Source organism: Myripristis murdjan, chromosome 3, assembly GCF_902150065.1.
Source record: "Myripristis murdjan chromosome 3, fMyrMur1.1, whole genome shotgun sequence".
Lineage (NCBI taxonomy): Eukaryota > Metazoa > Chordata > Actinopteri > Holocentriformes > Holocentridae > Myripristis > Myripristis murdjan.
Window position 1 is genome coordinate 36,704,023 of NC_043982.1, and position 12,258 is coordinate 36,716,280.

Genomic DNA, 12,258 nt, shown 5'->3' on the forward strand with positions numbered 1-12,258 from the left:
CTTAACATCAATTGTCAGTCGAGTTGTTAACACTTCAGCATTGACTACAACAACCACAATCACGTGTGTCTCCACCAGGTCTTATTCAGAGACACCTCCCCAGGGGAAGCTGACACTTTCTCCTACACAGTGACCGGTTTGCGTCCCTGGACACAGTACCAGTTCAGCGTCCATGCTCACAACCCCGCCGGTCACACCCACAGCCCCTGGATTACCGTAACAACCAGACAGGCACCCCCCCGTGGCTTGTACCCTCCAACAGTTACTCACCTCCAAGGCCGACCCACTGAGCTGCTGGTGTCCTGGACTCCTCCCCTGGAATCCAATGGGGTCCTTGTGTCTTACAGGATTCAGAGAAACAATGTCAACTTCTCATTTAGTTTTGACCCTGCTGTCCTTAGTTACACGGATGAAGACCTCTTGCCTTTTTCAACATACAGGTATTGGTTGCCTTCACTCACACCATTTTGCAGTCCCAAATTAATTAACGTGAATGAATTTGAAAAGTGAAGAAAACACTTTTACACTGGCCTAAAGTCACACCACCATCCGAGAGTTGAGCTCAGTGTAAAGGGATTTTCCCAGCCTTTTAGTCCTCCATTCTAAACTCTAATGGCAAAGGTGCAAAAAGTTTGCCCATTAATTTGGAAGCCATGTAGGTGTAATGATACAGTATATGCTCTATTTTTCATGTCAGCAATCCTAACCTCTGTGTAACTTTAACCTATGCAATATGAAAAAATTACCAATAAATCACATTGTTTTGGATTGGATGGACTTGTGTTCATGACAGAACTCTGCATTTCAGTCAGATCAAAAGACTGGGACACCAGTTAAACTGGAGGGGAGATATGCAGTCCAAGAATTCTGTTAATGGAAATGGTCCCATCTACTTTTTTTTTTAAAGCAAGTACTTTATATCAGATTAAAAAATAAAATCCTATCTAAAGTCGACAATCTTGGTGTAAAATTGGTATGAGAGATGGTTAAAAATTGCAGGTGAATCACTCTGGCCTTAGATGACTTTTCAGCAGGTATTATTTTCATATGGTAATAATCTCTTCTCTCTTCTCTTTTCTTTTCTTTTCTTTTCTTCTCTTCTCTTCTCTCCTCTTCTCTTCTACAGTTATGCAGTCATAGCCTGTACGTCTGAGGGGTGTGTCACCAGCCCTCACACAAACATCACAACCCTGGAGGCCCCCCCTGCTGTAGTGGATGCTCCTGCAGTGAACAACATCACATCCCACTCTATGAACATTTCCTGGAGCGTCCCACTGACTCAGAACGGGGAAGTGACAGAATATGTGCTTAAAATGAACAACGAAGAGGCTTACCGCGGGAGAGGCTTGCATACAGTCCTATCAGACCTGCACCCCCACATGTCATATGAACTCATCTTATTGGCTTGTACCAGTGGTGGGTGCACTCCCAGCACCACAGTTTCCACAGTAACTGAGGAGGCCCCTCCCACTGGTCTACATGCTCCAACTCTTAAGGTATGTAATTCATTCTGTTAACCAAAGTACAATACTTTAAATTATGGGTCTGACCACAAAATGGATCAAAGGCCTGTGCAGAAGACACATTAAATTTTAATGTACCCATGATGAAGCCAGATTTCCCAAAGTGAAACAAATTTTGAGACCTTGTACACGGGAACCAAAAACACATCTTGAAAAACTTGAAAAAGACTCATAAACATCGATATTTGCCTCAATCATTGTCATTTTTTGCTGTATAGCTTATGTCGGTGTTTTAGATAGGAAAGATTTCATTCAAATAAAATGAAATTTTCTCTCTGGTCATGCCCAGGCACATAAGTCTACATCAAGCTTGTGTTACCGCAATTGTAAATTGGTATTCACTGCAGTACTGCTCAAAAAAATCTCGTTATTTATTTGCATAAAGCAGGATGGGGTTTACTCTTTTCCCTGCTGTCCTGCATTCTGCTGTCCTTTTGTACTCCACATTAAATGAATAACATTGGGCAGCCCACAGTGAAACATTTACCATAGTGGGAGGCAGGTGTAAGATTTAGATATGTGTGTTGTGGTTTTCCCAGAGAGTGGCTTGTGAGGTTTGCATTCACTATTAACAAGTTTCCTGTGTTGTGTGCTTGTTGTCTTTTCTGTTTGTGCATTTTATGTGTTAGTTTTATCAAAATTTGCATGTGCCTCTTGTAAATTGTGTGGTTAAGCAGAATAACATACAATAAGTTCAAAAGCAAAATAATTAATAGAATTATTCTATGTATTACAAGTTTTATATTTTATTTTCAAAACATCACTTTTCTGTTTTTGTCATCGTGGAGCTGAGTGTCACTGAGTTGTAGACATCTTGTGTTGTACATTTCAAATCCGTTTTATTGAGCAACATTAAATGTTCATATTCCTGTCTTAACAAACATTACAATATAACTTTTATGACCTCAAACTACTGAGTTTTTTTTTTTTTTTTTTTTTTTAAATTAAGTTAAATAGTACTGTTGTTACTCCTTGAATCAGGAGCTCTGAGTTGATGTGACCGTTTACCTCTGGTTGAAGGTCACTGGCCCGGAGTCGGTGGAGGTTAGCTGGACAGCACCAGAACACCCTAACGGCATCATCACAGGGTATGAGCTCCGCAGGGATGGTGAAGTCATCTACGTTGGTATGGAAACACGTTACCATGACTTCACGCTTTTGCCAAGTGTGGAGTACAGCTATGTTGTTAGGGCCAACAACAGCAGAGGGGCAGCGAGCAGCACGGCAGCCACAGCCAGGACTCACCCATCAGCTCCTTCTGGTGTCGGGCCCCCCGCCCTGCAGGGTGTGGGACCAAACCAGGTCAGTTATTCAATCAGTCAGTCATTCATGTTCATACTCAGTCGTTTTTGTTTTCTTTTTTCCTTTTGTTTCTTTCAACCTTTCCTTCTTTAGTACTCATTTTTTTTCATCTCTTCCCTTAATCATATAGATAAGCATGAATGAGTTCATTCACTCATTAAACCCAAACCCAGCTTAGCCTTAGTATTACATGGTACGCACTAAGGTGCCCCGCCCATTTATGTTTTTATGTTTTCCAGGTGAGCGTGGACTGGAGCGCTCCAGCCCGTCCTAATGGAGACATTGTGAGTTACACTGTGTACCAGCGAGATCTAGTCCAACTCAGCACCACCAGCACTGTGTTCACTCCAGAGCACAATGCTTTTTCTGACCGGCACGTCACACTGGATGGGCTGGCTCCGTACCACAGGTCAGTCACAGCAGAGTTCCCCTCAAAACTGACTTTTAAGATGTTATACTGCAAAAGAAAGAAATGACAAAAATGCTCAGCTGGTCTGCCAAGCAGGAGGTGTCTAGATGTTTTGCAGTTGTGAGTATGTGTGTCCATGTCCATTTATGTGTGCATGTGGGTGTGCTTGGTTGTGGGTCTGTGTATGCGTATGGGGCTGTGCACTGAGGTGAGGTGCTGATAAGATTCAGATAATAAAAGCTCATCAGCTTTATCATCTAAGGATCTTTTTGTCTCTCTCTCTCTCTCTCTCTCTCTCTCAATTGACCTCTCCTCTTTCCCACTTTCCTCCTTTCTCCCTCTCTTTCATGTCCTTTCCTTCTCCTCTTCCTCTCTGCATTCAAGAGCCCAACCATGCCTCCTAATTATGTTTCCCTGATGATCAGAACCTTGATAATCGGTTCTATAAGTGTGTTTTTACACAATTTTCTGTTGCAAATACACAATCATTGTTTATTATTGCTTTACTTGTGTTACTAATGCAATGCACTACTTCAGATTAAGCCTCTTCAGTCTACCTCTCTGCCTTTTTATCTTTGTGCGAGCACCATGTGTGTGTGGTTGAGTGTATGTATATGTGCATTTTTAAGGTCATGCATACCTATGTGCGGGGCATAAATGTCTTTGTGTGAGTGTAAATGTCAAAATGAATGACTACATGTGTACAATTCATGCTTCTTTCTGTGTATTTCTTTGTGTGCATGCCTTGTGTGTGTGTGTGTGTGTGTGTGTGTGTGTGTGTGTGTGTGTGTGTGTGTGTGTGTAGGTACGAGGTGAGGGTGGAGGCTTGCACAGAGCTCGGCTGCTCCTCCAGTGACTGGTCCTCTATTCTCACTCTGGAGGCTCCCCCTGCTGGTCAGACAGCACCACTGTTAGATCTGCAGCCAGACACACACAGCGGCCTGCAGACCACCTTCCTGCTGTCCTGGTCCCCCCCGGCCCAGCCCAATGGCAAAATCCTGCACTATGAGCTGTACCGCAGGCTGGACCGTACCTCTGAGGCCCGTGGAGGTTCTGTGGTGACGCTTGTCTGCAAGAATGTTTCCACTAATTGCAGGGATGAGGGACTCCAGCCATATACATCATACCAGTACCAGGTATAGCACTCTGTTTGTTTCAGTGTGTGTGTGTAGGGAAGCAAGCATCAAGCACTTACAAATGGAAGCCCAGTTAACTGGTTAATGCTGCTAGCTGTTTTTACTCCCATTCGCATCAAACACTTATTCTCACAATTTGCAGTCTGTTGAAAGTGGAGGTAAAAGTTAACTAGACAAGCATGGTTAACTATGCATGGCTCAGATCAGCTGATAGCTATGAGACAATGGGAATTTTTTTTTCTTCAATTCTGCTGGATTTTGTACTGTCTGTACTGGATAAGTGAAAGTTAACAAGTGTTTTGAATGACTTAAATTTTCATGGGCCCTATTTCTGTAGAGCAAAAAAGCAGAATTCTAGTACAAAGGTTGAAAAAAGAATAAGTTGTAGATATAAAACTAATTGTAGTAGCAGAAATGAAAGAGAAATAATGATTGCATGTGCGAATGCAGTGATATGTTATTGTTAATTGCAAGAGACAAGTCCTTACTCAGATTGAAATCCTTAATCCTCTGTATTCGACTTAAAATCAGAAGAGTTCAAAGTTTCACTGTGATCTCAACCTCTTGAACCTCTTTGGAAAAGGGATCTGAGGTGACTGTTGCTTTCCCCAGATTAAGGCCGAGACTCACAGAGGACACACACTGTTTTCACAAGTACACACACTCAAACACGCGCTCACACACCTGTTTATTTGCATGTATGCATGCACATGCTAACACCAGCGTGGCATCATAGACATGCACACACATACACTCTCACGCGCACAAGCCAAGAAATCAGACAGGTGTTAAATGGTGGGGTCCGTATTCATGGCGTTGTGCCGTGCGTCGGTGCGCTAATTGACAGGCTAGCCCTTTGGAAGCAACAATAACATTAGCATTCCCGCCTGTCAGACACGCGAGTCGAGGCCAGAGAACCCGTGTAATTGATTGAGTTTGCCTGATTGTGGTGCCGTCTTTATTTACGAGGGTCCTAATTTATGACAGGAGGAGGGAGGGAGGGAGGGGCTTGGGGAGATGACGGGCGGGCGACAGAGCCATTAATCACTGGCCCCTCAGAGCACTCCACTTCCTGATTACCAGCCAGCCAATCGAATTAACTGTTATCCCCCTTGGTAACAGAGCATGTATTGGAAAGACCTTTTAATGGCGACCGCTGCATGTCCCCTGAGGGTTTGACAGTGGGGGTGGGGGGGCGTGGGGGGGTACATGTAGAGGGTGGTGGTATGTGTGTGTGCTTTAACTCCTGTTACATGACTGGACATGTACACACTAGTGTGTGTGTGTGTTCGTGCGTGGGTGTGGGTATGGTTGTGGGTGTGTGAGTGTATTTTTTATGTCAGAGGCAGAGAGAAAGTATGTTTGTTTGGATGTCGTTTGGTGCTGAGTGTTGTTGGGTAGACTGCACGACTGCACTATCTATCTATCTATCTATCTATCTACCTATCTATCTATGCTGGTCTATCTGACTGTCTGTCTCTATCTTACTACCTGACTGTGTATTTCTCTTGTTTAATTTTTTTTATCCAGTTGTTTATCTGCCAGTGTATCTATCCATCTCATGCACGCTCTGTGTGTTTCAGGCATACACAAGGACGATAAGTCAGGTTGGTTTAGCACAGCACAGTGCAGAGAGAGAAATCATATTAGGCTAATTACACTGGGTCATAAGCTCCTATTGACAGGTTTATGCTTGGTTTTAATTACTGCCCACTTTCACACAACTTAGCCCCTTCACCCTGGCTTGCCGCACCCGCCAAGTAGCTCCGCCGGCCTATCAGAGCGCTCACAACAAGTCCGCAGTCCGACTGCCCAATGAGAGGGCTTGAATCCAGTCTGGAAGTTCTCTCAAGTCCTTTGTTGCCATGGCGGCTCGTTTGTTACCATGGCAGCTAACAGGGTGTATTTTTATTTTGTGTCTAATAAGCCAAATCATGGCCCAGTAGGAGGAGAAGAGAGGACAGGAGAGGAGAGGAAGCAGTAAAAAAGTCTGCAGATCATATACGGACAAAGAGATTAGTTCTACCTCTTAAGACCAGATCAAGGGCAAGGTGATCCAGGCTGACTTTAACTTTGAACTTGTTCGGTCTGTTCTGTCTATGTGGCACAAACTTCTTAATCAACCCCAAAGGCTTGCGTCATTTTGTGACATTAACTGTATTACTACTAGGGGAAGAGCCTGGCTGTTGCTGGGTAAAAATCTCTTGTTGCAGTTGTAAATTTCTTACAGGGACAGCAACACATTTACTTGGATCCCTAAAAGTCAGTCAGTTGCTGATTCACAGCTATGTAGAAATCTTTTGCTATCACTTGATGTCATTGCACCCTTCTGAAGCTTTTCGTATCTGAACATTTTGTATCCTTTGTATATGTTCTGTGCAGTCACTCATTAGCCAGTGAAACTTCTAAAGTGATACAAAAGCAATTCATCAGGATGCAAGTGACATGAAAACCTTGCTAACATACAGAAACACAGAGTGGAAAGAGGAATAGTCTGTTCAGATGCAGGCCTCTGTTACCTTCATTGTGGATTATCCATACAAAAAGTGTAGTTTTGCACTTTTACAACATCTATGCACACACACACACTCATATACATCTTATATATGGACACACAAACACACATATCACAACCTTCACACACACACAGCCGTCAAGCCCACAGTTCTCCTTGACCTTTTGCTCATAGGAGTGACAGCATGCCCTTTGCCTAATGTACCCTCTCTCTTCCATCCCTCCATTCATCCCACTCTCTTCTCTTCCAACCCCTTATCCTTTTCTTGATCTTTCTTTCTGCCATACCTCCTTCTCTTTTTCCCCTTATCATAGCCTCTTGTCTTCCTCTATCCCTCTCTCTCCTGTCCTCATGTCCTCCTTTCTTCTCTCCTCTTTTTGTCCCCTCCTCTTTGCTCTTTTCTGTCGTTCTCTCCATTTGTCTGTCTCCTGTCCCTCTCTCCTCCCTCTTTCTCTTTGCTCTTCCTCATCCTACCCTCATCCTTCCCTCTCTCCCTCTCCTTGCCTCTCCACCTTTCCTTCCCTTTTGTCCACCCTCCCTCAAGTCCTCCGCCCCATCTCCCTTTTCTTCCGTCCCTCCTCCTCATCTCAGTCCATCTGTGCTGTCACTTAGATCAATCAGTCTGATTGATCACGGCCTAATTGACTATTATTGAGGTTAATTCAACTCTTCACACACACGCATGCACACACACATACACACACAAAACACGCAAACTCCCTCGCAAGCACACACAGGCACAAATACCACACCACACACACTGCACTCACACACACACACACACACACACACACACACACACACACATTCAACACACAAGATCAGACCCATCCATCTGCCTTCTGCACTACTTCTGACAGGCTACAGATGACTTACACATGCAAATCTCCACCCTGCCTGACCCTGTGCTGAGTACACCCTCTAATTATACCCAACACAAGCACACAAATAAGATTACTGTGTGTGTGTGTGTGTGTGTGTGTGTGTGTGTGTGTGTGTGTGTGTGTGTGTGTGTGTGTGTACATTTGTGTCTCTGTATGTGTGTGTGTGTGTGTGTGTGTGTGTATGCACTACTCCTTGATGAAGGTGAAAAGTAATTGTCATGCAGATATGTTAGTGCGGGGTTGCATTGTGAAAAGGTTTTACTCTCACCGCTGATGGTCAAGTTGATGGATGGTCCGATGGATTGACACACATCCTTTTGTTGGCCTGATGCATATTGGAAAATTAGCAGGGGCTTTCACAGCATTAGCAGTTCATAAAATATCCTGGAAACAAAACTCACCACTGTGGTAAAAAAAAAAACAAAAAAACATTGGTTTGGCTGCTCTGGTGAATCAGTGGGCAGGAGCTTTGTACTATGTGCTGTGTAATAAGTGATGAAAGATGTAGGCCTAATTGTCTATGATACTTGTAATCATTTATCACATTTTATGAAATGTTCTCATTGATACAGTACAAGCTATTAGAAGTTTTAGTTTCAGGATATGCTGCAAATGGTATTTTGTATAAAACCTGTTTCTTCAGGCCAGTTTATTTTACATGTCATTTCCCTGTGTATTCCATGAGGTTTTGGTATAATCAGAATCAGAATCACTTTATTGTCATTTTCCCCATGTACCTACATACATAAGGAGCATGAAATATCATTTCCCCTCGGTCACTTGCAGTGCAACATAACACATAGAGCCTATTCAATAAACATAAAAACTAAAACTGAAGACATGGCATAGACAAACATTTAAAAGAGCCCCACTATATAGGAGTGATGACGTGCAGTTCATAAAAAGTTACCAATGCAACACATAGCCTATGGATAAAGTGCCATGGTGTAATCCTTTAAAAAGAAAAACAGAATTGTAAAGTGCTATTGTGTGTTTCAAAAGTGCAGTTACGTGTCCAGTCCAGCACAGTCCAGTCGATTCAGGTCAGTTTGCTGGGGGGGATTGGCAGGGGGCACAGTTTATTGATGAGCCTCACTGCACTCGGGAAAAAAATCAAGTATTATATTCTACTTGATCAACCAATCTCTGGATGAATAAGGTTTTACAGTATAATTGACTTGTCTGTGTTTTTGACTGACAGGTCTGGGCGGTGAACTCAGCCGGGCGTTCTGCCAGTCCATGGGCCAATGGGAGAACAGGACCTGCTCCACCTGCAGGTGTAGGCCCACCCACCTTCATGCGCATCTTAGCAACCTCAGCAGTGGTGGACATCCGTCCTCCAGCCCACCCCAACGGGATTGTGAGCCTTTACAGGGTTTTCTCAGTGGACCGCAACACTCAAACTCTGGTAATATACCTTACATTACAGAATGGTCTTCATAACATTTGTGTCGCTTTTCTATGAGCTGTTTCTGGACTTTTCCCCCTCCACCTTCCCTCTTTATCCTCCTACTTTGTTATACCCTTCTCCTCCACCACTCATCCCCACACTTATCTACCTCCTTACTTTTTCTTTTTTTTTTTTCTGACTCACTGGTACCATGTCCCTGTCATGCCAAACCCCATCCTGTCCCCTCTCTACAGCTTTCAGAGGGTACGTCGCATCAGCAGACACTCCACGGTCTGAGGCCCTATACACAGTACTGGGTAGGAGTGGAGGCCTGCACCTGTTACCAGGTAACACCGATTCCCCTATAATAGTGTATGGCATACTATATACCATGTACTTTTAATTGATATTAGTAATCATCATGGCTTCACTCCTTCGACCTAATGCAGTACAACACCTGTTATCAAGTTTGTTTTTAGTAGTACTATATTATTGCTATCCTGCAGGGTATCAGTATTTTTTTCAGTTTGTAAAAAGTATTCTGTCTGAAACTACAAGGCCTGCTGATTTTTAGGAGATGGACTTGTTGTGTATAATTGTGATACTGTGCATGTATACACTGCACTCCTGCCATTTTGAGTGTTTATTGTGAACATGTTGCAGTGTTGTAGCCAAGGTCCAGTGAGTGAACTGCGGACCCTGGCTGCACCCCCAGCCCGCCAGCCCCCACCTCGCCCCCTCACCCTGACCTCCCGCTCTGCTCAGCTGGAATGGGACGAGCCTCTGGCACCCAATGGAGTCATCGAGAGGTAGAAGGAGAGAGTGAAAAAGTTGCCTTTATACTCTGGCACACAAACATGATTGATCTGTCAGTAGATGCATGAACTTCTAAGAGACTGTGTGGACAGCCAAACATACCATGATATACTAATGCATCTCACTCCTCCCTCTCTCTCTCTGTATCCAGCTGTGAGCTACATGTCAGATCATCTTGCCCCCAGCCCCCCCAACCTGTGGCCGTCCCCTGTGTGGAGGGACCAATAGAAACTTGTTTCTTTGGCAAGGGGCGGAGCTACAATGTGACAGGTGAGCCCACTGTAATGCCTTTTCGACTAACAAAGGACAAGTTCTGTTGTGGTTCGCTCACCAAATTTTTAACTAGTCTTTGCATTTCCACCAAATATAGCTAAGTTTCCGAACAGCTGTTCTCAAGTGATAATTGAGCAGGCCTGTATTCTACAAGGAAGCATGGAGACAACTACCAAGAAAACTTTGTGGTCTGGTTAAAAATAGTCCTTAAAATGTATTTGCCAGCGCCAAACATTGGTTCCCTCACTCTTGTGTGCATGTCTGCAAATAAAAGCATTTTACATACCATTCATTTTGCCCATACTCAAGCAGGGTCACCGCAACACTGTGGTTAGGGGCTGCCAGAGTATTTACTTCTGTTGTGCATGCCCACCATTGATGATGCAGTGGTTCTCCTCCAAAAACTGGTTGAAATGCAATTCAGCTCCAAGAGTATTGAACCAAACCAGTTTGAGAACCAGAACTTTTTTGTTGGACAAGGCATATCAGTGATATTATGAATAGTAATACTTGTAGTAATACATAATGCCTGCTCTTTTTGTTGGCTATACTGGCTGTTTGTGTTGACATATAATATAAAAAAGTAAACACTCTAATACATTATGTAATGTGTGCGCCACATGCAAATATGCCTTTTATCTATATTGTGTGACTAAACTGTGCAGGTCTCCAGCCATACTCCAGCTATCAACTGAGAGCTGCCTGCTCCAACAGCATGGGCAGCACTGCCTCCAGCTGGACGACTGTCACCACACTCCCTGAAGGTAACACAATACTTCTTTCCTACAAGCTTCCAGCAAATAGCACAACACAGTATTTCCCACAGTCTGTCATTTTTCATACCAGTGGTTATTGGAGGTTAAGTTAGTTCTGCTTCCATTGGAAGAGGAATTTACATAAATAGTGCTAATTCAAATGAATTTACTTGTTTGTGTTTGTACTTTGGTGGGAAAGTTAATTTTGTTAATTTTTCCATTATCTGAGCCACAGAAGAAACATTGAGAGAGTGGTAGTTAATTAGTATAACAAATATTTCATCATAAGAATGATGTGTGCCAGCCAGACAGAACGAGTCTATAAAAATTTTAAAAATCAAAACTGTAGCTTGATTCAGGTTTTTCTGTAAATTTCTGTAGTCAATTAGAATGATGATCCTGAGAGAGGCAGTGTATGGGGATGAAATATTTTCAACTAAGCATCCTCACATCTTGGCACTAAGGCATGCTGTATTGTTAATCTCTCACTCTGAAAATAACCACTTCTCCCCTGTTGTGTAAGGTTATAGATTAATGCTGCACTCTCAACTCTGCACTGTTGTTAGAAACAAAGTTGGCTACATTGGAGCATGAAACATGGACAGTATATGATACATTTAAGAAGTGTGCTGTCCATTTTTCCCTTTATCCCATCCCCTCACTCTCCCAGTTTAGTAATACTAAAAACTCCCCTGAATGTACACCCCCAAATATATGTGTTTTTCTCCACTTTCTCTCACACCAGCCCCCCAGTATGTGTCTCCGTTCTCGGTGGACAGTAACCTGACGCTGGTTTGGTTGGACTGGAGCAGGTCCTTCTCTCTCAACGGGCTCCTGAAGGAGTACAGTGTGACTGAGAGCCGGCTGAGGATCTACACTGGCTTCCACACCTTTCATCACGTACCACGCACCTCACAGAAGAGTGAGAGCACACACACACGTAGACACACACACTCATATATCTGCTCACTAAAACCTACACAAAGAGGCAGTGACACATAGCTGGACAGATACAGAGTCTGAGGCTGAGGATCTACAGGCGCTAATGCAGACAACAGCACTAATATGAACATAGGCGAGAGTTGCTATGCAGTATAAGCATTTTTGAACTATGTGATAAGCAAAAGTCTTGACGACTCATAACTTCAATATTAACCCATGATGTGCTTAATTTTAGTGCCAGCAGTGAATGTAAGAGAACAGATGTCATAGTTTTTAGATGGTGGGCATCTCACTCTGGAATGAAACTCCTCAG

General features: G+C 43.4%; 1 protein-coding gene across 1 annotated transcript in view; it reads left to right on the forward strand.

Moving 5' to 3' along the window:
- Positions 1-12,258, forward strand: part of ush2a (Usher syndrome 2A (autosomal recessive, mild)) — a 277,638-nt gene that overhangs the window by 257,238 nt on the left and 8,142 nt on the right. The window contains 11 exon segments of the mRNA XM_030046799.1: positions 79-440; positions 1,127-1,496; positions 2,544-2,825; positions 3,065-3,234; positions 4,040-4,370; positions 8,971-9,177; positions 9,414-9,506; positions 9,823-9,968; positions 10,127-10,245; positions 10,914-11,012; positions 11,749-11,925. Coding sequence (XP_029902659.1) covers positions 79-440; positions 1,127-1,496; positions 2,544-2,825; positions 3,065-3,234; positions 4,040-4,370; positions 8,971-9,177; positions 9,414-9,506; positions 9,823-9,968; positions 10,127-10,245; positions 10,914-11,012; positions 11,749-11,925 — 2,356 coding nt within the window.